The 26,066-nt window shown below is 35.9% G+C and overlaps 1 protein-coding gene and 1 long non-coding RNA gene across 3 annotated transcripts in view; one reads left to right on the forward strand and one right to left on the reverse strand.

Annotated features, from left to right (window-relative positions):
- HTR2C (5-hydroxytryptamine receptor 2C) overlaps positions 1 to 25,460 on the forward strand; it is a gene marked incomplete at both ends in the record, with an annotated part of 112,893 nt that extends 87,433 nt beyond the window's left edge. Inside the window, one exon of one of the 2 annotated variants that reach the window (XM_079911137.1) lies at positions 24,637 to 25,460. In XM_079911137.1, the coding sequence (XP_079767263.1) occupies positions 24,637 to 25,460 (824 nt within the window). The remainder of the gene's footprint in view (positions 1 to 24,636) is intronic. The other variant, XM_079911138.1, reaches the window with a different exon arrangement.
- On the reverse strand, positions 22,449 to 24,770 carry LOC307180746. The gene is made up of 3 exons (XR_013825770.1): positions 24,617 to 24,770; positions 23,236 to 23,332; positions 22,449 to 22,811 (listed from the first exon to the last, which is right to left on the reverse strand). It is a non-coding gene; the product is annotated as an uncharacterized lncRNA (long non-coding RNA).
- Positions 25,461 to 26,066: the final 606 nt, after the last annotated feature.

The following is a 26,066-nucleotide window of genomic DNA, read 5'->3' on the forward strand; positions in this document are numbered from 1 at the left end:
ACTATTCTTTCCCCCTCGAATGGTTGTCTTAGTTTTTACAGGCTATTGTAACAAAATACCATAAACTAAGTGACTTATAAACGAAAAAATATTTATTTCTCACAGTTCTGGAGGCTGGGAAATCCAAGATCATGGCACTGACAGATTGGGTGTCTGGTGAAGTCCCACTTCCTAGATGGCCATCTTTTCACTATGACCTCACATCTCAGAAAGGCAAGGGAGCTTTATCTAGCCTCTTTTATAGGGCACTAATATCATTCATGAGCACTCTGCTTTCGTGACTTAATCATTTCCCAAAAGCCCCACCTCCTAATAGCACCTTGGGGGTTAGGATGTCAACATATGAAGTTTGAGAGGGACACAATCATTCAGACCATAGCAATGGTCCTGGCACCTTTGTTGAAAATTAGCTGATTATGGATACATAGGTCTACTTGAGCACTCTCAATTCTATTCCAGTGATCTGTATGTCTATTTTTACGTCTGTACCTCATGGTCTTGATTATCATTATTTTGTAGTAAGTTTTAAAATCAGAAAGTGTGAGTTCTCATACTATGTTCTATTTCAAAATTATTTTGGCTATTCTGGGTCCTTTGCAATTCCATGTGAATTTTAGAATTGGCTTGTCAATTTCTACATACAAAGAAGTCAGCTGGGATGCTGAAAGGAATTGCGTTGACTCTTTTGATCACTTTGGAGAGTACTGCCATCTCAACAATTTTAAATCTTCTAATCCATAGACATATGCTTTTTTCCATTCATTTAAATTCTTTACTTTCATTCAACAGTTTTGTACTCTTCAATTTAAAAGTTTTAGATTTCTTTTGTTAAATTTATTCCTAAGTACTTTATTCTTTTCAGTGCTATTATAAATTGCATTGGGCTTTTTCTTTGAATTTTATTTTATTTTTTTTATACAACAGGTTCTTATTAGTTATCTATTTTATACATATTAGTGTATATACATCAAGTCCAGTCTCCCAGTTCATCCCACCAACTGCCCCCCGCCCGCTTTCTCCCCTTGGTTGCATTGTTTACTTAATTTCATTTATTGGATTGTTCATTGCTAGTGTATAGAAATATAGTTGAATACCAAAATAATAGCACACTGAATGTGGCAACATTTTAAAAAATTACATACCATGATCAAGTGGAATTTATCCCAGATATGAAAGATTGATTTAATCTCAATAGAATAAAAACAAAAAACACATGATCATCTCAATATATGCATAAATAGCATTTGAAAAAGAAATGTCCATTTTTTAAAATTGAAATATTATTGATGTATAAAATTGTTTAAGATGCACAGCATGTTGATTTGATACATTTATATATTGCAGTATGATTGCCACTATAGTGTTAGCTAACACCTCTATCACATCATATAACAGTCATTACTTTTTTCATTTTAAGAACAATTAAGATCTAGTCTCTTAGCTACTTTGAAGTTTATAATAGAGTATTGTTGACTATAATCACAATGCTGTATGTTAGCTCTCCAGGACATATGTAGCTACTAGCTCCAAGTCTGTACCTTTAAAAAACATATCCCCAATTCCCTCACCCACCAGCCTCTGGTAATCACCATTCTGCTCTCTGTTTTTACAGGTTTGGCTTTTTTAGATCCCACATATAAGTGACATGATATAATATTTGTCTTTCTCTGTCTTACTTACCTCACTTAGCTTAAAGCCTTCTAGGTCCACCCATGTTGTTGCAAATGGCAGGATTTCCTTCTTTCTCATGGCTTAATAATACTCCATTATATCATATATATCATCCATTGATGGACACACAAGTTGTTCTCATTTTTTGGCTATTGTGAATAATACAAAAATAAACACTGTAGTGAATATATCTCTTTAAAATCCTCTTTTCATTTCCTTTGGATATATATACCCAGAAGGGGAATTGCTGGATCACATGACAGTTCTATTTTGAATTATTTGAACAACTTCCATATTGTTTTCCATTGTGGCTGCAACAATTTAAATTTCCTCCAACAATGTGCAAGAGTTCTCTTTTCACCACATCCTCTCCAACACTTAGTATCTATTGCCTTCTTGATGATAGCCATTCTAACAAGTGTGAGGTAATATCTTATTTTGTGTTTTTTTTAATATACATTTATTTATTAGGTTGCACCTGGTCTTAGTTGTGGCAGGTGGACTCCTTAGTTGTGTCTCCAGGGCTCCTTAGTTGTGGCTCACCAGCTCCCTGGTTGTGGCATGAGAACTCTTAGTTGCAGCATGCATGTGGGATCTAGTTCCCTGACCAGGGATTGAACCCGGGAACCCTGCATTGGGAGCATGGAGTGTTATCCACTGCACCACCAGGGAAGTCCCTCTTATTGTGGTTTTGATTTACATTTTCCTGATGATTAGTAATGCTGAACATCTTTTTATGTACCTAACGGCTATTTATATGCCTTTTTTTGAAAAAAAAAGTCTACTTGGTTCCTGAGCCCATTTTTTATTGCGTTGTTTTCATAAAATTCAGTTGTATGAGTTCTTTATATATTTTGAATATTAACCCCTTATCTGATATATTGCTTGCAAATATTCTCTCCCATTTCACAGGTTGCCTTTTCATTTTATGATTTATTTTTTGCTGTGCAGAATCTTTTTTTAGTTTGATGTAATCCTAGTTGTTGATTTTAGCTTTTGTTGTTTGTGTTTTTGGTATCATATCAAAAAAATTATTGCCCAATCCAATGTCAAGGAGCTTCTTCCTCCTTTTCTTCTAGGAGTTTTATGGTATCAAGTCTTATGTTTAAGTCTTTAATTCACTTCTAGTTAACTTTTTGATTGATGTAAGATAGGGGTGCAATTTTATTTTTCTGCATGTGGTTATGCAATTTTTCCAACACTATTTGTTGAAGAGACTATCCTTTCCCCATTGAGTGTTCTTGGCTCCACATCAAATATTAGTTGACCATATATGTAGGAGTTAATTTGGGGGCTTTCTATCCTTTTCCATTGGTCTATGTATCTATTTTTATGCCAGTACCATACCATTTAAATTACTTTGCAGTACATCTTGAAGGGTGATGTCTCCAGTTCTGTTCTTTCTCATGATTCTTTGGCTATTTAGGGCCTTTTGTGGATCCATACAAATTTTAGGATTGCTTTTTCTATTTATGTGAGAAATGCCAATGGAATTTTATAGGGATTACATTGAATCTATAAATGGGTTTGGTAGTATGGACATTTTAGCAATATTAATTCTTCCAATCCATGAACATGGGGTAATTTTCCATTTGTTTGTGTCCTTTTAAATTTCTTTCATCAAGGTCTTATAGTTTATATTGAACACATCTTTCACTTACTTGATTAAATTTATTCCTAAGTATTTTATTGTTTTTGAAGCTATTGTGAATGGGATAGTTTTCTTTATTTCTTTTTCAGATGTTTTGTTGTTTGTGTATAGAAATGCAATTGATTTCTTTTTTTCCCCCTCTTTTTTGGATTTCCTTCCCATTTAGGTCACCACAGAGCACTGAGTAGAGTTCCCTGTGCTATACAGGAGGTTCTCATTAGTTATCTAGTTTATACATAGTAGTGTATATGTGTCAATCCTAATCCCCCAGTTCATCCCACCCTCCCCTTCTAAATCCAATATCTGTGACCAATAAATATAGTTTACTTATATTGACTTCTCTTTTCACTGATTGTGGTTCCCACCTTTCTGTTCCTTTGGATAGCTAATAACTTTTGATTTAAAACTGGACATTTTTATACTTTGTGATATTCTGGAGTTTGTTTTCTCTTGTGAAGATTATTGTTTTTGTCTTATAGTAGGCAGTTACCCTTCTGTACTCAAACTATAAAACTTGTGTCCTTCACATTATGCAGCATCTAATGCCTCTGCTCAGTTTTCTTGGCTTCTAGCTTCTACTTTTTTAGTGTATTCCTCCTATATTTCTTCTGTGCCTGCATAGTTTAAAGATCAGTCAATAATTGAGGTAGAGTTTATATACAGATTTACAGGTGTTATTGAGGAATTCTGCATCTATGTATATAAATGATATTGTTCTATAAAAGTCCTATCAGATAAAGTCATCAGGTTTTCAGATCAGGGTTATGCTGGCCTCATAACATTAGGGAGGGGTATTTCTTACTTTTCCATTTGTGTAAATTTGATGTTTCTCTCTTAAATGTTTGAAAGAATTAATCAATGAAGCCATTTGGATTTGGAGAAGTTTTTAAATATTAGTTCAATTACTTTAATAGATGAAGAGAATTTTCAATTTTCTATTTCTTTCCATTTTGACTCACTTTTGTTCATAGCCAGTGAATAAGGCAAATATAAATAATAGAGATAACAAAGATTGGGAGAATGGTGGTGCAGTGGTTAAAAATCCGCCTGCCAATGCAGAGGACATAGGTCTGAGCCTGGTCTGGGAAGATCCCACATGCTGCGGAGTAACAAAGACCGTGCACCACAACTAGTGAGCCTGTGCTCTAGGGCCCGTGAGCCACAACTACCGAGCCCATGTGCCACAACTGCTGAAGCCTGCACTCCTAGAGCCTGTGCTCCACAACAAGAGAAGCCACTGCAGTGAGAAGCCCACACACCGCAACGAAGAGTAGCCCCCACTCACCACAACTAGAGAAAGCCCACGTGCAGCAACAAAGACCCAACGCAGCCAAAAATAAATAAAATTAAATAAAATGTTCCCAGGTGACGCCAATGCCACTGGCCACAGACCATACATTAAAGAGCAAGGGGTAACATAGTCATTTAGGTTAATAAATAAATAAATTTATAAAAAAAAGAAAAAGATTGGGGGAAAAGTTAAAACTTTTTAACTTGAAGATAACAATTGTCTATGTGGAAACTCTTAAGGAATCTATTATACTAAAAAGAAAACTACTAATATAAATAAATAAATTTAGCAAGATATGACTGTATGTGTCTTCATATTTAAAGTTCATCTCTTAGACAGTGATAGTCTTGCTTTTTTATCCTACTATAAAAAGTGCTGTCTTCTAACTGGAGTATTTGGTCCAATTACATTTTATATAATTATTGATATGACTGGATTTAAGTCTGACATCTTGTTCTTTGCTTTCTATTTGTTTCATTTGATTTTTGTTCCTCTGTTCTTCTTTTCTTGCTTTCTCTTCTGTTTACCAAATATTATTAACATTACATTTCAGTTCCTATATTGTTTTTTTAACCATACATCTTTTAAATTATATTTAGTTGATCTAGGTTAATCTAGGAATTACCACATGCTTTCTTAGCTCATAACCATCCTTAAATTCAATAATATACCACTTTCCCACATCAGACTTCAGAAATGTAAGAAATTTAAAATAGTATAATTTCATTTACCAAGCCTTTTCTTTTTGTTCTTGTTTTCATGTATGCTACTTCTACATATATTACTGACATAACCTTAAATTTAAATTATTTTTGCTTCAAAACCTCATTTATACATTCTAAGAAATTAGGATAAAACAAAAGTTAGTCTTTCACATTTACTTATGTATTTACCATTTCACATGCTCCTCTTTCCTTTTGTAGATCTGAACTTCCACCTGGTATCATTTCCATCAACCTCAAAAGACCTTCCTATAGCATTTCTTTTAATGAAGATCTATTAGCAACAAATTCTTCCAGCTTTAGTTTAGCTGAAAAACGCCTTAATTTTACCCTTATTTTTGAAGGATCTGTTCACTGAACATAAAATTCTGGTTTGACGGCTGTGAGTTTGTATCATTTATATTTATTCTCTTAAAAGAAAGTTTTATTATCTTCCATTCTCTATGGAATCTGATGTGAAAGTCCTTGGATATTTCTATATTAATCTTCTCTATGAAATGTGTCATTTTTCTCTGGCTACCTTTTAGATTTCTTATTTATATTGGTTATAAGTACTTTGATTATAATATTCTTATGTTTTGTTTCCTTTGGGTTTATTCTACTAGAGATTTATTGAGCTTCATAGATCTATAGGTTAATGCTTTTCACCAAATTTGAGAAGTTTTTACCACTATTTCTTCAAATGTTTGCCTGCCCCATTATTTATCCTCTTCTTAGACTCCAGTTTACGAGTGTGTCAGAGTGCTTTATATTGTCCCACAGGTCACTGAAACTCTATTTTTAAATTTTTTTTCTTTTTGTTCTTCTGATTAATTTGTATAAATATCTTCAAGTTCATGGTTCCTTTCTTCTGCCATCTCCACTTGTCTGTTAAACTTATGCAGTTTATTTTTCATTCAAATATTTAACCTTGTAATTCCAAAACTTCCATCCTGTTCATTTTACAATTTACAGTTCTCTGCTGAGAGTTAGCATCCCTTAACCCATTAGGACCACATTTGCCTTTAAGTCCTTGAACATCTTAATAACAGTTGCTATAAATTCCTTATCTGATCATTCCAATATTAAGTGGTACAGGGAATCTTTTTTCATTGACTGCTTTTTTGTGTAATTAATATCTTTATTTCTTAGCCTATCATCTATATTTTTGTAATTTTATGCAGGGCACTGGAAATGATACATTGAAAAGAGTCTGGAATGTGTTGTTTCTTTTAAAGAGTGTTCAATTTGGGGGTGGCATGCTATTTTCTCTTCTTTATTATGGGTCACATTTTTCTGTTTCTTTGTATATTTAGTAATTTTATACACATACTCTTATGGAGGCCTTGTTTTTGCTTTGTTATGGTGGGTTCCAGGTTTGCTTTTATTCCTAGGTCAAATCCTTTATTCTCAAGAAATTGGCTTTTTTCCTAAGGCATGCTCCTTCTGAGTATAGATGAAAAGGCCAGGGTGTTTACTAAGCTTTCCTGACTTGGTGTGATGCAAACTCCCAACTCTGTTTCCTTTTCAGTAGAAAACTGTTGAGATCTCTATTAAATATTTTCAACCTCTCAAATGTTGCTTGCTCCATGAGTTCCTTGGAGAGTCACAAATAAAGGACTCAGGTGTCAAACAAGAATGTGAGGGAAGTTTGTACAGAAATTTTAAACCCCCTCCTGCCTATAGCTTGTCCTCTTTCTGATTGCACAGTCCCCTGTAGTTTATACCTGCTTTTTGTTCACTCTCAAGTATCTTCGCATGTTGGTTGTTTTAAATTTTGTTCAAGCTTTTGATTGTTGTCAGCAGGAGACCTAGTCTTCTATAAACTATTCCACCATTATTAGAAAATGATAGTATTTACTTACAAGTTCTTATAGATTTTTGTGGCAGGAAGTTAAATCTGACTCTGATACCAGCTATTGAATCATGACTATAGCTGGGAGTTTGTACATTTTTTTTTTAATTTTTTTTTTTTTCCGGTACGCGGGCCTCTCACTGTTGTGGCCTTTCCCGTTGCAGAGCACAGGCACCGGACGCCCAGGCTCAGTGGCCATGGCTCACAGGCCCAGCCGCTCTGCGGCATGTGGGATCTTCCCGGACTGGGGCACGAACCCGTGTCCCCTGCATCGGCAGGCGGACTCTCAACCGCTGCGCCACCAGGGAAGCCCTGTACATTTTGATGGTGAAAAAAATTTGCATTTTTCTTCTAGTTTTATTGAGATATAATTGACATACAGCACTGTATAAATTTAAGGTATACAGCATAATGGTTTGACTTACATGCACCATGAAAAGATTACCAAAATAAGTTTAGTGGATATCCATCATCTCATATAGATACAAAATTTAAAAAATAAAAGTTTTTTTCCTTGAGATGAGAACCCCTTCCCTCTTAATAACTTTCATATATAACATACAGCAGAGTTAATTATATTTATCATGCTGTACATTGTGCCCCTAGTACTTATTTGTCTTATAAGTGGAAGTTTGTACCTTTTGACTGTCTTCATCCAATTCCCCCTCCTCCCACCTCCCGCCTCTGGTAACCACAAATCAGATCTCTTTTTCTATGAGTTTGTTTATTTACACATTATACGTTTCAAATTGGTCACCATGAGAAGTCTAGTTACAGTATGTCACCATACAAAGATATTACTTAATTGTTGACTATATATACCACACTGTACATTTTATACTCATGATTCATTTATTTTGTAACTGGAAGTTTGTACCTCTTAATCTCCCTCACCAATCCTCTCCTTCCCTACTCCCCTCCCCTCTGGATACAACCTGTTTGGTCTCTGTATCTATGACTCTGTTTCTGTTTTGCTATGTTTGTTCATTTTGTTTTTTAGATTCCACATGTAAGTGAAATCATACAGTATTTTGTCTTTCTCTGACATTTCACTTAGCAAAATACCCTCTATGTCCATCCATGTTGTCATAAATGACAAGATTTCATTCTTTTTTATGGCTGAGTAATGTTCTTTTGTGTGTGTGTGTGTGTGTGTGTGTGTGTGTGTGTGTGTATACCACATCTTCTTTATCCTTTCATTTACTGATGGGCAGTTGGGTTGCTTCCATATCTTGGCTATTATAAATAACACTGCCATGAACCGGGAGGGCATATATCTTTTCAAATTAGTGTTTTTGTTTTCTTTGAATAAATACCCAGGGGTAGAATTGCTGGATTATACAGTTCTATTTTTAAATTTCTTGAGAAATCTCCATACTGTTTTCCATAGTCGCTGCACCAATTTACATTCCCACCAACAGTACACAATTGTTCCCTTTTCTTCACATCCTCACCAACAATTATTTGTTGTCATTTTGGTAACAGCCATTCTGACAGGTGTGAGGTGATAGCTCATTGTGGTTTTGGCTTGCATTTCCCTAGTGATTAGTGATATTGAGGATCTTTTCATGTGCCTGTTGGCCATCTGTATATCTTCTTCGGAAAAATGTCTACTCAGGTCCTCTGCCAATTATTTTAATGGGCTATTTACTTTTTATGTGAGTTGTGTGAGTTCTTTGTATATTTTGCAGATAACCCCTTATTAGTTACATCATTTATCTTCTCCCATTCAGTAGGAAGCCTTTTCACTTTGTTGATAATTTCCTTTGTTCTGCAAAAGCTTTTTAGTTTGATGTAGTTCCATTTGTTTATTTTTGCCTTGTTGGCCTTGCCTGAGGAGACTTATTCAAAAAAAATATTGCTAAGACCAATGTTAAGGAGCACACTGCATACATTTCCTTCTAGGAGTTTTATGGTTTCAGGTCTTACATTTAAGTCTTCAATCCATTTTGAGTTTATTTTCATACAAGGTATGAAAGTAGTCCAGTTTGATTCTTCTACATGTAGCTGTCCAGTTTTACTGACACCATTTATTGAAGAGGCTGTCTTTTCTCCATTGTATATTCTTGCCTCCTCTATCATAGATAAATTGACCATATAACTGTGAATTCATTCCTAGGTTCTCTATTCTCTTCCGTTGACCTAAGTGTATGTTTTTTGAGCCAGTATCATACTGTTTTGATTACTGTAGATTTGTAGTGTAGTTAGAAATCAGGGAGCATGATACCACCAGCTTTGTTCTTTTTTCTCAAGATAGTTTTGGCTCTTCAGGGTCTTTTGTGTTTCCAGACAAATTGGGAAATTTTTTGTTCTAGTTCTGTGGGAAATGCCTTTTGGTATTTTTATAGGGATTGCATTGAATATGTAGATTGCCTTGGGTAGTATGGTCATTTTAACAATATTAATTCCTCCAGTTCATGAAGACAGTATATCTTTCCATCTGTTTGTTTCATCTTCAATTTCTTTCATCAGTGTCTTATAGTTTTCCAATACAGGTCTTTTATCTCCTTAGTTAGACTTAATGTTAGGTATTTTATTCTTTTTGACGCTATTATAAATGTAATTGTTTCCTTAATTTCTCTTTCTGATAGTTTGCTGTTAGTGTATAGAAATGCAACAGATTTCTGCATATTAATTTTGTATCCCACAACTTTACCAAATTCGTTGATGAGTTCTAGTAGTTTTTGTAGAAATCTTTATGCATCTATATATAATATCATGTCATCTGCAAACAGTGACAGTTTTACCTTTTCCATTCCGATTTGGATTCCTTTTATTTATTTTTCTTGTCTGATTGCTGTGGCTAGGAATTCCAATACTATGCTGAATAAAAGTGGTGAGAGTGGGGCATCATTCTGTTTCTGATCTTAGAGGAAATGCTTTCAGCTTTTAACCACTGAGTATGTTGTTAGCTGTGGGCTTGTCATATATGGCCTTTTATGTTGACTTATGTTCCCTCTATACTCACTTTCTGGAGAGTTTTTATCATAAATCAATGTTGAATTTTGTCAAAAGCTTTTTCTGTATCTATTGAGAGGATCATATGATTTTTATTCTTCAATTTGTTAATATGGTGTATGACATGATTGATGTTTGAATATTGAACCATCCTTGCATCCCTGGGATAAACCCTATTTCAGCACAGTCTATTATTCTTTTAATGTATTGTTGAATTCAGCTTGCTAATATTTTGTTAAGGATGTTTTTGTATCTATGTTCATCAGTACTATTGGTCTGTAATTTTCTTTTTTGTGATATCTTTTCTGGTTTGGGCAGCAGGACGATGCTGGCCTTTTGGAATGAACTTGAAAACATTCCTTCCTCTTCAAGTTTCTGGAATAGTCTGAGAAGGATAGACATTAACTCTTTTCTAAATATTTGGTGGAATTCCCCTTTGTCACCATCTGTTCCTGGAATTTTTTTTATTACTGATTCAATTTTATTACTCAAAATTGGTCTGTTCATATTTTCTATTTCTTCCTGATTCAGTCTTGGGAGGTACATTTCTAGGAATTTGTCCATTTCTTCTAAGTTGTCCATTTTATTGGTATAGACTTGTTCATAGTAATATTTTATGATCCTTTGTAGTTCTGTGATGTTGACTTAACTCCCCATTTTTCATTTCTGAATTTATAGTTTTGAACCCTCTCTCATTTTTTTCTTTATGAGTCTGGCTAAAGGTTCATCAATTTTGTTTATCTTTTTAAAGAACAAGCTCTTAGTTTTACTGATGTTTTCTATTTTTTTAGTCTCTATTTTATTTATTTCTACTCTGATATTTATGATTTCTTTCCTTCTACTAACTTGGGGTTTTGTTCTATTTCTAGTTCATTTAGTGTAAGGTTTGGTTGTATATTTGAGATTTTCTGGTTTCCTGAGGCAGGCTTGTATCACTATAAACTTCCCTTCTAGAACTGTTTTTGCTGCATCACATAGATTTTGGATCATTGTGCTTTCATTTTCATTTGTCTCCATGTATTTTTTGATCTCCTCTTTGATTTATTCAGAGACCTATTGGTTATTTAGCAGCATATTGTTTAGCCTCCATGTGTTTATGATTTTTGAAGTTTTTATCTTGCAGTTGATTTCTGATCTCATAGTGTTGCAATGTGATGTTTAATATGATTTCAATCTTCTTCAATTTACTAAGATTTGTTTTGTAGCTTAGCATGGGATCTACTCTGGAGAATGTTCCATGTGCACTTGAAAAGAATGTGTATTCTGCTGCTTTGGATGGAATGTTCTATATAAATCTATTAGGTCCATCCAGTATAATGTATCATTTAAGGCCAGTGTTTCCTTATTGATTTTTGGTCTGGATGATCTGTCCATTGATGTAAGTGGAGTGTTAAAATCCCCTACTATTATTGTGTTCCTGTCAATTCCTCCCTTTATCTGTTAATATTCACTTTACACATTTAGGTGCTCCTATGTCGGGTGCATACATATTTACAATTGTTATATCTTCTTTTGGATTGATCCCTTGATCCTTATGTAATGTCCTTCTTTGTCTCTTGTAACAAGTTTTTATTTTAAAGTTTATTTTTTTGTGGTATAAGTATTTCTGTGCTGGCTTTCTTTTCATTTCTATTTGCATGGAATAACTTCTTCCATTCCCTCAGTTTCATTCTCTTGTCTTTAGATCTCAAGTAAGTCTCTTGTAGGCAGCATAGTGATAGGGCTTGTTTTTGTATCTGTTCAGCCACTCTATGTCTTTTGATTGGAACATTAATTCATTTACATTTAAGTAATTATTGATAGGTATGTACTTATTGCCATTTTGGTCATTGTTTTGGGGCTGTTTTGTAGTTCTATTTTTTCATTTATACTTCTTTTGTTCTCTTCCCTTGTGATTTGATAACTATCTTTAGTGTTATGTTTGGACTTCTTTCTCTTTTTGTGTGTATTTCTATTATAGATTTTGTTTGTGGTTACAATGAACTTTATATATATCTATATAAATATATGATTATTTTAAGTTGCTATCTCTTAAGTTCAAATGCATTTTAACAAACCTGAATTTTTATGTCCTTCCCCACTTTTAATGTTTTGGACATCATAGTTTACAACCTTTTTGTTTTGTGTATCCCTTAACTACTTACTGTGGATATAGATGATTTTACTACTTTTGTCTTTTAAGCTTCTTACTAATTTCATAAGTGATTGATCTACTACCTTCACTATATATTTGTCTTTAGCAATGAGATTTTCTTTTGTAATTTTCATTTTTCTGGTTGTGGAGTTGTGGTCTTTCTTTTCCAATTAGAGTAGTACCTTTAATATTTCTTCTGAAACTGATTTCATGGTTCTGAATTCTTTTAGCTTTTGCTCGTCTGCAAAATTCTTGATCTCTCCTTTAATTCTGAGTGACAGCCCTGTTAGGTAGAGTATTCTTGGTAGTAGGTTTTTTCCTTTCATCATTTTTAATATATCATGCCACTCTTTCTGACCTGCAGAGTTTCTGCTGAAAAGTCAACTGATAGCCTCATGGGAGTTCCCTCGTACATAACTTGCTGCTTTTCCTTTGGTGCTTTTAATATTCTCTTTTTATCTTTAATTTTTGCTATTTTAATTACAATGTGTCTTGGCCTGTTCCTCTTTGAGTTTATCCTGTTTGAGACTCTCTGTGATTCCTGGACCTGGATGGCTGTTTTCTTTCCCAGGTTAGAAAAGTTTTCAGCTATTATGACTTCAAATAAGTTCCCTGCACATTTTTCTCTCTCTTCTCTTTCTGGGATCCCTACAATGCAAGTGTTAATAGGCTTGATGTTGTCCCAGAGGTCTCTTAAACTGTCCTGATATTTAAAAAAAAAAAAATTTCTGTTCTGCCTGAGTGATTTCCACTGCTCTGCTTTCCAGTTCCCTGATCTCTTCCTTTGTATCATCTAATCTACTGTTGATTCCTTCTGGTTTATTTTTTATTTGTTATTGTATTCTTCAGCTTTGCTTGGTTCTTATTTATATTTTCTAACTCTTTGTTTAAAAACTTCTAACGTCTAACTGTGTTTATCCATCCTTCTCCTGAGTTATTTGAGCACCTTCATGATCATTACCTTGAACTCTTTATCAGATAGACTGTTTATCTCCATTTAGTTCTTCTGGGGCTTTATCTTGTTCCTCCTTTAAGCACATATTTCTCTGCTGCCTCATTTTGCCTAATTTGCTGTTTTTATTTCTATGTTTCTGGTAGATGGGTTACATTTCCTGACCTTGGAGAAGTGGCCTTATGTAGGAGACTTCCTATGCCTTTCAGCAGTGCACTCCCCTCTGGTCACCAGAGCTACATGCTCTAGTGGTGTCATCTATGTGAGCTGCATGGGCCCTTCTTTTGTGGTGGGCTGACTACTATAGGCATGCTTGTAGGTAAGGCTGGCCCCCAGTCTGGTTGGCTGCTGGGCCCTGCATATTGTGAAGATTGCTGGTTGCTGGTGGGCAGGGCTGTGTCCCATCATGTCTGGTGGCATAGTCCAGGGGTTCCTGAGGCTAATGCTGGCCTGCTGGTGGGCAGGGTAGGGTCCTGTGATCTCTGGTGCTAGAATTGGCACTTGCCAGCACCATTGTCCTCATGGTAGAATGAGCTCCCCAAAATGGCTACTGCTAGCATGTATGTCCCCAGGGTGGATCCAAGTTTTCTCCTGCCTCTCCAGGAGGCAAAGATAGCAAGTGGTTATGACCCAGGCTCCTTTCATATTACTGCCTCTGCCCTGGGTCTCAGAGCTTGTGAGGCTTTGTGTGTGCCAAGAGTAGAGTCTCTTTTTCCTACAGCCCTCCCCAAAAGTAAGCCCCACTGGCCTTCAAAGCCAAACATTCTGGGGACTTGTCTTCCTGGTGCAAGCCCCCTGGGCGAGGAGCCCAACGTGGGGCTTGGACCACTCATTCCTTAGGAAGAACCCTTGCAATTGTAATATCCTCTCATTTGTGGGTTACCTACCCAGGGGGATGGGTCTTGACTATATTGTGTCTCTACCCCTCCAACCTGTCTCATTTTGGTTCCTTCTTTACATTTTTAGTTGTAAAAGATCTTTACTATCAGTCTTCAGGTTGTCCTCATTGATGGTTGTTCTGTAAATAGTTGTAATTTTGATGTTCCTATGAGAGGAGGTGAACTCAGGGTCTTTCTACTTTACCATCTTGGCCACTCCCTCCCTGCATCTTTATTTTAACTAACTTATAACTGAAATTTGGGATTTACTTCAATTACAAATGTAAGCAATAAACCAAAATAGTAATTTGCAATATCTGTAAGAGTATCACCAATAGTCATTACAAATACTTGAAAATCATATTCGGTTGTGGCAGATATCTTGCCATATGATAGATGCTCATCACTATTTCAAATTTCAGGAGCTGTTAGGCCCATTACTAGATTTTGTTATTTAATGTGCTAATTAAAACCTGCATATATTACTGTTTCTAAATTTTATCTTTAATATTTTGATAGCAGAATGTCAAAATAATTTATTTCCTTTGCAATCTCCTGTATGTTATTTTATATATTAAAAACATTATTCTAAAAAAAAAAAAATTATTCTAAGAAGAGATCCTTATGTACAAAAAGGTTTGGAACCCTTTCCCTAGATTTTTGTATGACTTCTTTTCACCAAAGTTCTCCCTAAAAGATCATGACCTTGAAGTTTCTCTTTATAAGAAAGATCCTGTTCCCAACCGCACCTGTCTCCTGAGTTTTAAACAACTATATTCACAGAGAATTCCATATTGATACTCACAAACATCTCTAACTTTACACAATCCAAAGTGAGTCCATTACTTTCACTGCCAAAATCCTGCTCCTTCATCTATGTTCTTGTGCTTAATGGCATCCCCATCTACCTAATGACACAAAACAGAAATTTTCATTTACTTATTAACTCTTGCCTCTCCCTCACATGCCACATCCTATCAATCACCATATCCTATCAATGGAACTTCTAAATGGCTCAAAAAATCTGTCTATTCTCCCAATCCCCTCTACTCTTCCCTTAATTCTTTCCCTTGTATAATAATCTTTTTTTTTTTTAACCTGTTACAAGAGAATTGAGGCCACCCTCTACCCAAGTCTTGACTTTCTTCCTGGAACCCATGAGTCTATTTTTTCTCAAGTTCTCAGGGTCTGGCTCCATTACTCAATGTCTTTTTCTCCACATCTTCAAACTCCCTCTCCTGAATGTTTTTCCAATAGCATGTAAGGGTGTTCAACTGTCTGATTTTATCTTTAAGAAAGCTGACTATCCACACTCATCTATCTGCATTTACTCTCCTTATTTCTGCTTTGTGGAATCAACAGATATACATTTAAATCACTTTGTGCATCCAGTTAACAACTCTGTTCTTTTGCCGTTTAACACTTTCTTCTCATCTCTCTTCTACCTTTTTGTATAAGGCCCAATAATTTCTGCCACCCATTCATACTACTATGTCTTCTAATAGAAAGGAACAACCAGTCTTTAGACCTAGTGTAATTTTTCCAACTGTTTCCAACTTTGCCTCCTCAGGGACCTTTATCTAACATCTTAACCTTTCTTTTCTGTATCTTTAAGCTCTTCCATTCTATTGGCCTTCACCTTTAATGTGTAAGCATATTATTGTACCTTAAATATAATCTTAGTTTCCTCAATCTTCATTAGCTTGTGAGCAATGTAGGGGAGGAAAAATAATTTTCCCTCTACCCTTCTGAGTTTTGGGCTTAGACTCCTATAATAAAACACAGTTTAAAAAGAGAAAACAAATATGTTTATTAACATGTATATGTTATGTATACATGGGAGATACCCAGAAAAACTAAGTAACTACCCCAAATGGTGTAAGCCATCACCTTAAATACCATCTTCAGCTAAAGACAAATAAAGATGTGGGGTGGGGGAAACCAGTTATAAGAGGTGACCAGGAAAAGCTAGGTAAACAAGGGTTAGGTTTGTTATGCAGAATTAAGTGGGCTTCTTCTCCATTGATAAGATTCTCTTATGATTTAGTCATCCTTCTCTTCCAGGTACAGAGAGGAAAATGTTTACGAATGGAGATTTCCTTTGTAAATGCAAATTTCTCTTAGGCTGTTTTCAGAGCTTCTCTTGTGTCTGTCATTTCTCAAAATAACTCAAAATAATCCTTACGCCAAAGACGCATATTTTGGTGTGGCATATTCTGCTACCCATCAGTAGTAATGTTGCCATATTTCGATGTTATCTCAAATTTCACTTCCTCATGCACTCAGCCATATTATAGTTGGACCTCCCTAGGACCTCCCTCACTGTTTAAAAAATAAAATTCAACTGAGTAAATTGTAAGATCTAATTGGCTTTATTCAATGATTCATGAATTGGGTAGCATCCCTTCTAGTGAATAAATAAGGACTTCAAAGGACTGGACAAAATGGAAGGTTTTTACAGGCAGAAGGAGAGTGGGGCAAGGAAGTTATTAGCAAAAGAAAATAATTATTTCAGGTTAGGTCATCTTCTTTTGAGGGAAAAGGTAATGGAAGGGGTCATTATGCAGATTACCTCATTAGTGCTGACCAGGAAATTTCAGATTGCTTAAAAGTCACATTATTGGGAGAAGTTGAGACTATTAAGCCTTAGTTTGCTGTCATGGAGGCAGATGACTCCATTTGGTGCTTGCTATTTCTTTTTAACACCCAGCTGTCCAGAAACTCTTACCCAGGTTTATCTTACAAACCCTGGGCATTCCTTTTGTCACCTCATGAACTGTCTTCTCATGCTTTCCTGCTTACGAAGAATCTTCTTCTTTTAGTTCCACTTCCCTCAAAGTCATTTAAGGTCTTTTCCTTACTCGATATCCTTCATTCATGCATGCCTAGGTTCCTACTCTTCTCAAAGCTAAAAACTCCTTAAGTTCAAAGTTGACTCTCAACCTGATTCTGACTTCCTTAAAATTCCCACTGCATCATCACAATACTGATTTATCTGCCAAAGTATGCAAAATATTTCTCCAACTCTCAGTCACACTTTGTCACCTGAGAACTAAGGCAGCACTGCTTGTGTTTGTTTTGTCTTCTATGTTCTTCTCTGAAAATAGTTCCTTCATCTTCTGCTGTCAATTCCCATTGTCAAGGGACTCACTTATTACTCTGTGAGGCAAGGGACCATTCCCATCAGCCTGACATTGTGTCATCCTCCTAGGTGTCCTTGAAAAAATTCCTCTCCATGAAAAACTCATGAAAATAGATACCTAGGAGATAGCCCTGCAGTTCAGTAAAAAAATTCCCTTAATCTATGTTTTCATTTTGATGTTGGTCAATCTGCTCCAGGAAATGTATTTTATAATCTCTCTTTCCTCTATCTAATTACCATTTATTATTCATCTCTTGGCAATCTGTTTCCTGTCTTCACTACTCCACTATAATTGTTCTCTCTATAATCACCAGTGACCTCATTTTCAAAGACAGAGGAAATGTTTCAAATTCTAGACTCTTCTGTGACATTTGATGCTGTTGAGGATGCCTTGTTCAGAACACTCCCTCTTTTTGCCTGTTATGACATAATTTTTCGTTCACAGTGAACTATTACCATGCTGCTGATAGCCACTTTGCAAATTTTGCTACTGGTAATTTTGATCTTACCAGAAGATGTCAAAAGAAGTTTATCAGACCAGGCTCACACATACGCTGACAATGTAACGCTATGTAATGACTACTGTCTGGCCAACACTGATTGTAAGATACTATCAATTGTAAGATGCATCACACATTAGAAGATGTTAAAATCTAAAAGAAATGTACATCTAAGAATGATTGGCATATGGTATTATTATCTGATTGAAGAGAATTGATCTGTGTTGCTTGAATTCAAGGCTTCAAGAAATAATGTGAACATCTTTATACATTCTCTGAACTTACTTGCCTTATCTGAAGTAAAATAACTGCACCAAGTTATTTTATGGCTTTTATGAGGCTAGAATAAAATAATGCATATAAAGTATATACTGCAGATACAGTACCAAAGTTAGTAAGCACTCAATAAATGATAGTAGTCGTGGTAGTCATAGTAACACATATTTTCAATAAAAACTTGAACTATAACTATTACTGAATTCAGTGTTCCTAAAATGCTAAGACTCCACATGTTTATTGAAAGTATTTTTTTCTCTCTGAGTTTAAGTAACCTTAGTGAATAATAATCACTTTCACAGGATTTTCTGAGAACTAAATGAGATAATGCATGCAAAATATTTGACTGTTTATTGGTTGAAGTAGTACCTGATATTTTCAGCCGAATGTGAATTATAACTTATCTTTGTTCTTTCTAAAATTCTAAAGATGATGTAGATTAATTGAAGTTAATTTCAGAAAGACTTAGTAATTCTAGTTAATAATTCCTTCTTTTTATGTTTTTTGTCTGGATTAAATAATATATGAAAGTATGTAATAATTATAAAACACATGACTCAGCGTGTGACAAATAAAAAGCACTCAGTAAAAAGTAGTTATTATTATTGCAATTGTTGTTATTTATACCTGGCATTTTCTTTCTTTTTTTTTTTTTTAACGTTTTTATTGGAGTATAATTGCTTTACAATGGTGTGTTAGTTTCTGCTTTATAACAAAGTGAATCAGTTATACATATACATATGTTCCCATATCTCTTTCCTCTTGCATCTCCCTCCCTCCCACCCTCCCTATCCCACCCTTCTAGCTGGTCACAAAACACTGAGCTGATCTCCCTATGCTATGCAACTGCTTCCCACTAGTTACCTATTTTATTTTTGGTAGTGTATATATATCCATATATACACTACCACTCTCTCACTTTGTCCCAGCTTATCCTTCCCCCTCCTGGTGTCCTCAAGTCCATTCTCTAGTAGGTCTGCGTCTTTATTCCCATCTTGCCCCTAGGTTCTTCATGACCTTTTTTTTTTTTTTTTTAAGATTCCATATATATGTGTTAATATACGGTATTTGTTTTTCTCTTTCTGCCTTAGTTCACTCTGTATGACAGACTCTAGGTCCATCCACCTCACTACAAATAACTCAATTTCATTTCTTTTTATAGCTGAGTAATATTCCATTTATATATGTGCCACATCTTCTTTATCCATTCATCTGTCGATGGACACTTAGGTTGCTTCCATGTCCTGGCTATTGTAAATAGAGCTGCAATGAACGTTGTGGTACATGACTCCTTTTGAATTATGGTTTTCTCAGGGTATATGCCCAGTAGTGGGGTTGCTGGGTCGTATGGTAGTTTTATTTTTACTTTTTTAAGGAACCTCCATACTGTTCTCCATAGTGGCTGTATCAGTTTACATTCCCACCAACGGTGTCGGAGGGTTCCCTTTTCTCCACATCCTCTCCAGCATTTATTGTTTGTAGATTTTTTTTAATTAATTAATTTATTTTGGGCTGTGTTGGGTCTTCGTTTCTGTGCGAGGGCTTTCTCTAGTTGTGGCAAGTGGGGGCCACTCTTCATTGCGATGCACAGGCCTCTCACTATCGCAGCCTCTCTTGTTGCGGAGCACAGGCTCCAGACGCGCAGGCTCAGTAGTTGTGGCACACAGGCCTAGTTGCTCCGCGGCATGTGGGATCTTCATAGACCAGGGTGTGAACCCGTGTCCCCTGCATTAGCAGGCAGATTCTCAACCACTGCGCCACCAGGGAAGCCCCTGTTTGTAGATTTTTTGATGATGGCCATTCTGACCGGTGTGAGATGATATCGCATTGTAGTTTTGATTTGCATTTCTCTAATGATTAATGATGTTGAGCATTCTTTCATGTGTTTGTTGGCAATCTGTATATCTTCTTTGGAGTTCATTTTCACTTTTTCTCCTTGGACATATCAAAGGTTTAAAAATATCAAAGACTGCTTCATTATACTTGCTAAATTAATTTAACTTTTCTGAAGTTAACTTCACCAAATAACATGCGCCTTTCATAATTTTTACGACAATGAGTGAGATGATGCATGTAAAATATTTAGTTGCTATTACTGATGTTGTTTATGTTTACCCTGACATAACATCACCTGAATTTCTACTAGCTGACAAATTTAAAATACTGAGAAAGACTTCATAAATTTGCTGAATTTAACTCTCCAGGGCTTAAGTAACTTCATCCATTAATATAGAACAGCAGCTCTCAAACTCTTTGGTGTCAGGACCTATTTATACTTTTCGAAATAATTGAAGACCTCAAAGAGCTTTTGTTTGTGTGGATTATATCTATTGATATTTATTATAATATAACTTAAAACTGAGAAATATTTAACATATTTATGAATCATTTCATTTTAAATAACAGTAATGAATCCATTTAATGTCAATGTAAATACTTTTTATAAAAATAAACTATATTTCCCAAAAATAATTGAGAGAAGGCCGACGTTGTTTTACAGTTTTAAAATCTCTTTAATATTTAGTTTTAGGGAAATATAGTTGGATTCTCATTTATGTATCTGCATTCAACCTGTTTTATGTTATTAGGTTGAAGTTTATAAAGAAAATGCAGTTTTAAAGATAAATAGCTGGAAAAGGGAAACATAGCAAACTCTCTAAAAGAGTATCAGAGGCCCCCCAGGGTCCTTGAACCACACTTTGAAAACTGCTGACATATACTTTTAATTGTTTTTTAAGTATTGATTAAGATAAATTGTACAATAGGTACTGCTATTAATGCTGCTTTAGCTGCTATTATTTACATTTCATTTCCAGATACTGACAAAAGAACTTAAGTTTCTTGTTTTGTTGACTGCATTCACAGTTTCTGAAAAACCAAAAACAAATAAAACTAGTGATGATATAGATTTGGTAAAACGGTTAAGCTCCTTCACCAAATAATATCTGTATTTTAGGAGTTTTAACCAAATTGAGATAATACATTTTATATCTTTAATGTCAGTAATATGCATGGCTCAATGCCTGGCATACAAGATAGACTCAATAAAAGGCAGCCTTAGAATCACTCTTTGTTCAATGTACATAAAATTATACAAATAGATGCCAGGGATAAAATTGGCGTCACATACCCAATAACTCCTTTAGCTCATCTGGGATCACTCTGCTACCCTCTCTTGTTGTCTCTCAACAGGCTTACTTTTAGGCCCAAGAATCCTTTAGGAAAGTGAATAAATCTTTTAACAGAAATAAGCTAATACCAGTTCAGAGCTGGGCTCTGAGTAATGCTGACTTCCACTGACCTTCTGATCAGAGTGTGAGGCCTTCCCTAGAAACTTCAGATATCTAGAAATACCTAAAATATTGTGCAGCATTTCCTTGGGAATTGAATCTCCACTCCAGCACTTGTTTCCTGAGTGTAGATATGTCTACCCTTGTCAGGATTCCTCCAGAATGAATGCAAACTCCCCAGATCAAGTTTCTAGCCTCAGGCTCTGGTTCTCACATTGCTAGAGGGCAGGGGAGGGGGGCAGTTTGGAAGGGGAGCCATTCCACTATACCCCTCCTCTGGTCTTACTATAGGATCCTGAGAAAGTATAACATAGTTTTCTACCAACATTTTGTCAGAAAACCGCCTTCTTCTCTATATTTATATGAAAATGTTGAGCGTTTCCACTCAGGAGGCCAAGCCTTTTGCTCTAGAAATAATCACTTCCAAAGTTAGCAGTGGTAGTAAATCTTAGAGACTTTTATGATCTGAGGTCTAATAGCCATTTCTTTCTCTGTTCCAGAAAGGACTTCTATGTCTTCTTTTAATTTCTTCAATTTTTAAAATATTAAACTTTTGTTAGAGACACTTCCAAAGATTGTAAAGTTAGATAGAATTATATAGTAAAGACCCATGTACTCATTACCCAGCTCCAAGATTTATCAGTTTATGGACTGCCTTCTTTCATCCATACTTCCATCCACTTCTCCCTCCCATATTATTTTGAAATAAACCTCAGAATCGTAATGCTTTATCCTTAAATACTTCAGTCTCTATATCTAAAAATATAAGATTTTTTCTACAGAACCACAATATCAACATCACTTTTAAAAATTAATGAACAAAAATTATTTAATATCATCAAAAGGCCATTGTTCAAAATTTCCACCTGTGTCATGAATATTTTTTAAAATTTATTTGCATCAAGATCCCAAGAAGGTCCACATATTATAATGCTTGATAGGTCTTTTAAGTCTCTCTTAATCTTAGGTTCTCGCTCTAATTTTTTCTCTTGTAAATGATTTGTGTTTAAGTAACCCGTCCCTCTTTTCTTAATCTCATATTAGCTTCCTTAACTCCAGAAAACTTCCTGCAGCCTAATCCTCACTAAAACATTTCATGAAGGATAAAGCCAATACTGACTTTTTTCAGGCAAGCTGGATCTACACTCTTTCTAGATATTCCCTCATATTTATAACTTTTGGAATAAAGATCCTAACAGTACAAACCGACCACATTCTTACCTGTCATTTTATAACTCTTAAGAAATGTAATCTGCGTGGTTCATCAAACTGGGTGAATATTACCTTCTGATACTTGCCACTCTTCCCATCCAGAGTTCAAAGGTCTTTTCACCGGATCCTGCACTGTATTACCTGAGGACACTTTCTGTTTGCAGTGTCTCCTAGTTTTCACAGCCGTTTTTACTTTCTTGAATGGCATGCCCAGGTTCAGGGTTGCAGGCATATACCAATACCCCAAGAAGTCTTGTCACATCTATCACTGGTTCTCATACCATCACTTGGCCTCTTTCTCTAGAAAAAACAACAAACAAAAAAAAAACGGTCATTTAAGAAATTCAGGGTCTGAGTTAGAAGGCTTAAAGATCACTTTCCAAAGACTCTTTCTTCCTCATGTCTTCCTAGAAATTAATTACCAATCAATATCCTCAGCGAGCTCTTGGCAAAGAAACATTTACCATTTATTTCCTTCTTGATCATCCAGCCAAACACTGTATACCTGACAAAGTGTGTTAAGACTCCTGTAGGGGAGTTCCCTGGTGGCCTAGCGGTTGGGATTCTGGGTTCAATCCCTGGTCAGGAAACTGAGATCCCATCACCCACGCTGTGCGGCAAAAAAAAAAAAAAAGACAATCTATAGGGACTTTCAGTTTCAGATTTGTCACCGTTCCCTAAAGCCAACAATGATCTTTGAGAGTGCGCTTCTATCCCCTCTCACAGTTCATAGTGCAGATATCCACCAGCTCAGGATTCCTCATAATAATCTCTGATGGAATCCTAAAAATGCAGTCTGAATTTTCCCAGGCTTCAAGTTCCTGTGGACACAAGAGAGAATAAATTAACATTAAAATTTGAATTTCACTTGCAAGTTATCCCTACTTATTAATGTAGGACCTCTTCGAGATCTACCATAATGATTTCTAAAAATTTCTAGGTTTCTTACTTATGCTCAGGCATAAGAGCACCTTCTGCTCCCACCTCCTTGTTGATATCTTCTGCCTGTGAGCTTCTTTATTAATGGAAGTGCTTACCAAATTACTACCTCTCAGTATTCTTAAAAAACAAAAGAGTTCAAAACTCCACACAGAAATGGGAGGACTGTATCTTTCCCAACTCAGCATTTCTATCTGTCTCTTGACCCTGCTTAAGCACAGAGTCTCAGGAAAATGCTTACTAAAAAGACAATCCTTTCAGTTTCTGCATAGATTATGTCCACACTGTGGTCAGATCTAATTCCTGTTTGGGGGACATACTATCCTCTCCATCTCCAGTAACTCCAGAGCTCCTAGGCCCTGTCTCCAAAGGACACACACACAGAAGTTCCTCTTCTTGACCACTTTCCTCAGGAAAAGATGTCCTTGGCTAAAAGCTCAGCCAACCCTGATATGCTATAATTACTCTTGTAGGTGGCATACACATCATTTTTATTGCATTTGGAAGCTGCTTAAAAATGAACAGTTGATAACAAACGTAGTAAGGTAGATAGCTAGTGGGAAGCAGCCGCATGGCACAGGGATATTGGCTCAGTGCTTTGTGACAGCCTGGAGGGGTGGGATAGGGAGGGTGGGAGGGAGGGAGACGCAAGAGGGAAGACATATGGAAACATATGTATATGTATAACTGATTCACTTTGTTATAAAGCAGAAACTAACACACCATTGTAAAGCAATTATACCCCAATAAAGATGTTAAAAAAAAAAAAAGAACAGTTGAATTTATTGACGTCATTGAGTATAGATGTGAAGTTATTCACTCATTCAACAAATATTTATTGAGTGCTTTCTATGAGCCAGGACAGTTCTAGGAATTGGAGATAAAACAAAAAAGACACGAACCACTCTTATGCACAACCATACCTATAATTATCTCAATAATGATAATTCCACATCTTCTACAGGAAATTTGGCGAGAAGGCATTCCTAACTTGAAAAAAGCTGTCATTTTCTGATATCATACTGCTACTCTTTCATGTGACTACCCATTTATGCTGTGAATAGCCTTCAACAGATAGATCTAAATTTTCTTCAGTGAAATGCAATTAAATGCATCCCACTGTACAAATCTGTGCGACCCTTCAATATGTTGTAACAATGTCCTACCTTCTTTTCTGTTCCTGTAGGTGTATCAGTTCCTATCCCAGTGATTGGACTGAGGGATGAAGACAAGGTGTTCATCAACAACACCACCTGCGTGCTGAATGACCCAAATTTCGTTCTTATTGGGTCCTTCGTAGCTTTCTTCATACCGCTGACGATCATGGTGATTACATACTGTCTAACGATCCACGTCCTTCGCCGACAAGCTCTGATGTTACTGCACGGCCACACGGAGGAACCGCCCGGAATTAGCCTGGATTTCCTGAAGTGCTGCAAGAGGAATACTGATGAAGAGAACTCTGCAAACCCTAACCAAGATTTGAACCCACGCCGAAGGAAGAAGAAGGAAAGACGGCCAAGGGGCACCATGCAAGCTATCAACAATGAACGAAAAGCCTCGAAAGTCCTTGGCATTGTTTTCTTTGTGTTTCTGATCATGTGGTGCCCGTTTTTTATTACTAATATCCTGTCGGTTCTTTGTGGGAAGGCTTGTAATCAAAAGCTAATGGAAAAACTTCTGAATGTGTTTGTTTGGATTGGCTATGTTTGTTCAGGAATTAATCCTCTGGTGTACACTCTTTTCAACAAAGTTTACCGAAGGGCTTTCTCCAACTATTTGCGCTGCAATTATAAGGCAGATAAAAAGCCTCCGATCAGACAAATACCGAGAGTTGCTGCCACTGCTTTGTCTGGGAGGGAGCTTAATGTTAACATTTACCGGCACACCAATGAACCAGTGATTAAGAAAGCTGATGACCAGGAGGCCGGTATAGAGATGCAAATGGAGAATTTGGAGCTACCAGTTAATCCCTCCAATGTGGTTAGTGAAAGGATTAGTAGTGTGTAAGAAAGAGCGGTGCAGTCTTTTCCTACAGTAAAGCTACAAATGTAGGAAACTGTTCTATAATTCTTCTGTCGGTCATAACCTAATGTAAATATTGCTGTCTGAAAAAGTTGTTTTTATATATAGCTTTGCAATCCTGTACTTTACAATCATGCTTATAGTAGTGAGATTTAGGGTTCTGTATTTACTGTTTATAATAGATTGAGAATAATTTACTTTGGTTGTTTGATGCAAACATGTTGATTTTTTCCCCCTTCCTTCCTTCCTTCCTCCTTCCCTCCCTCTCTTTCTTGCTTTCTTTCTTTCCCTCTTCTCTCTCTCTCTCTTTTTCTTTTTCACATACGGAAGTGTTGATCTTCATCTCAGGTGACATTTGCAGGAGACCAGAATGATGCACAGGACAGTGGTTACACTTCAACCACGCCAAAATTGAACAAATTCAGTGAAATCTATTTTCTGGGTTAACAGTAAATATACACTTTAAATTCTTGCTCAGCTCATCTACACACATAAACACAGTAAGATAGGTTCTGCCTTCTGATAATCTATCATAACTATTAGTGAGTCAAAGGCAGAACTTAGCCTTGTTGTCACACATAGGGGAAATTT

The sequence above is a fragment of the Stenella coeruleoalba genome, assembly GCF_951394435.1.
Source record: "Stenella coeruleoalba genome assembly, chromosome: X".
In the NCBI taxonomy this organism is placed as follows: domain Eukaryota; kingdom Metazoa; phylum Chordata; class Mammalia; order Artiodactyla; family Delphinidae; genus Stenella; species Stenella coeruleoalba.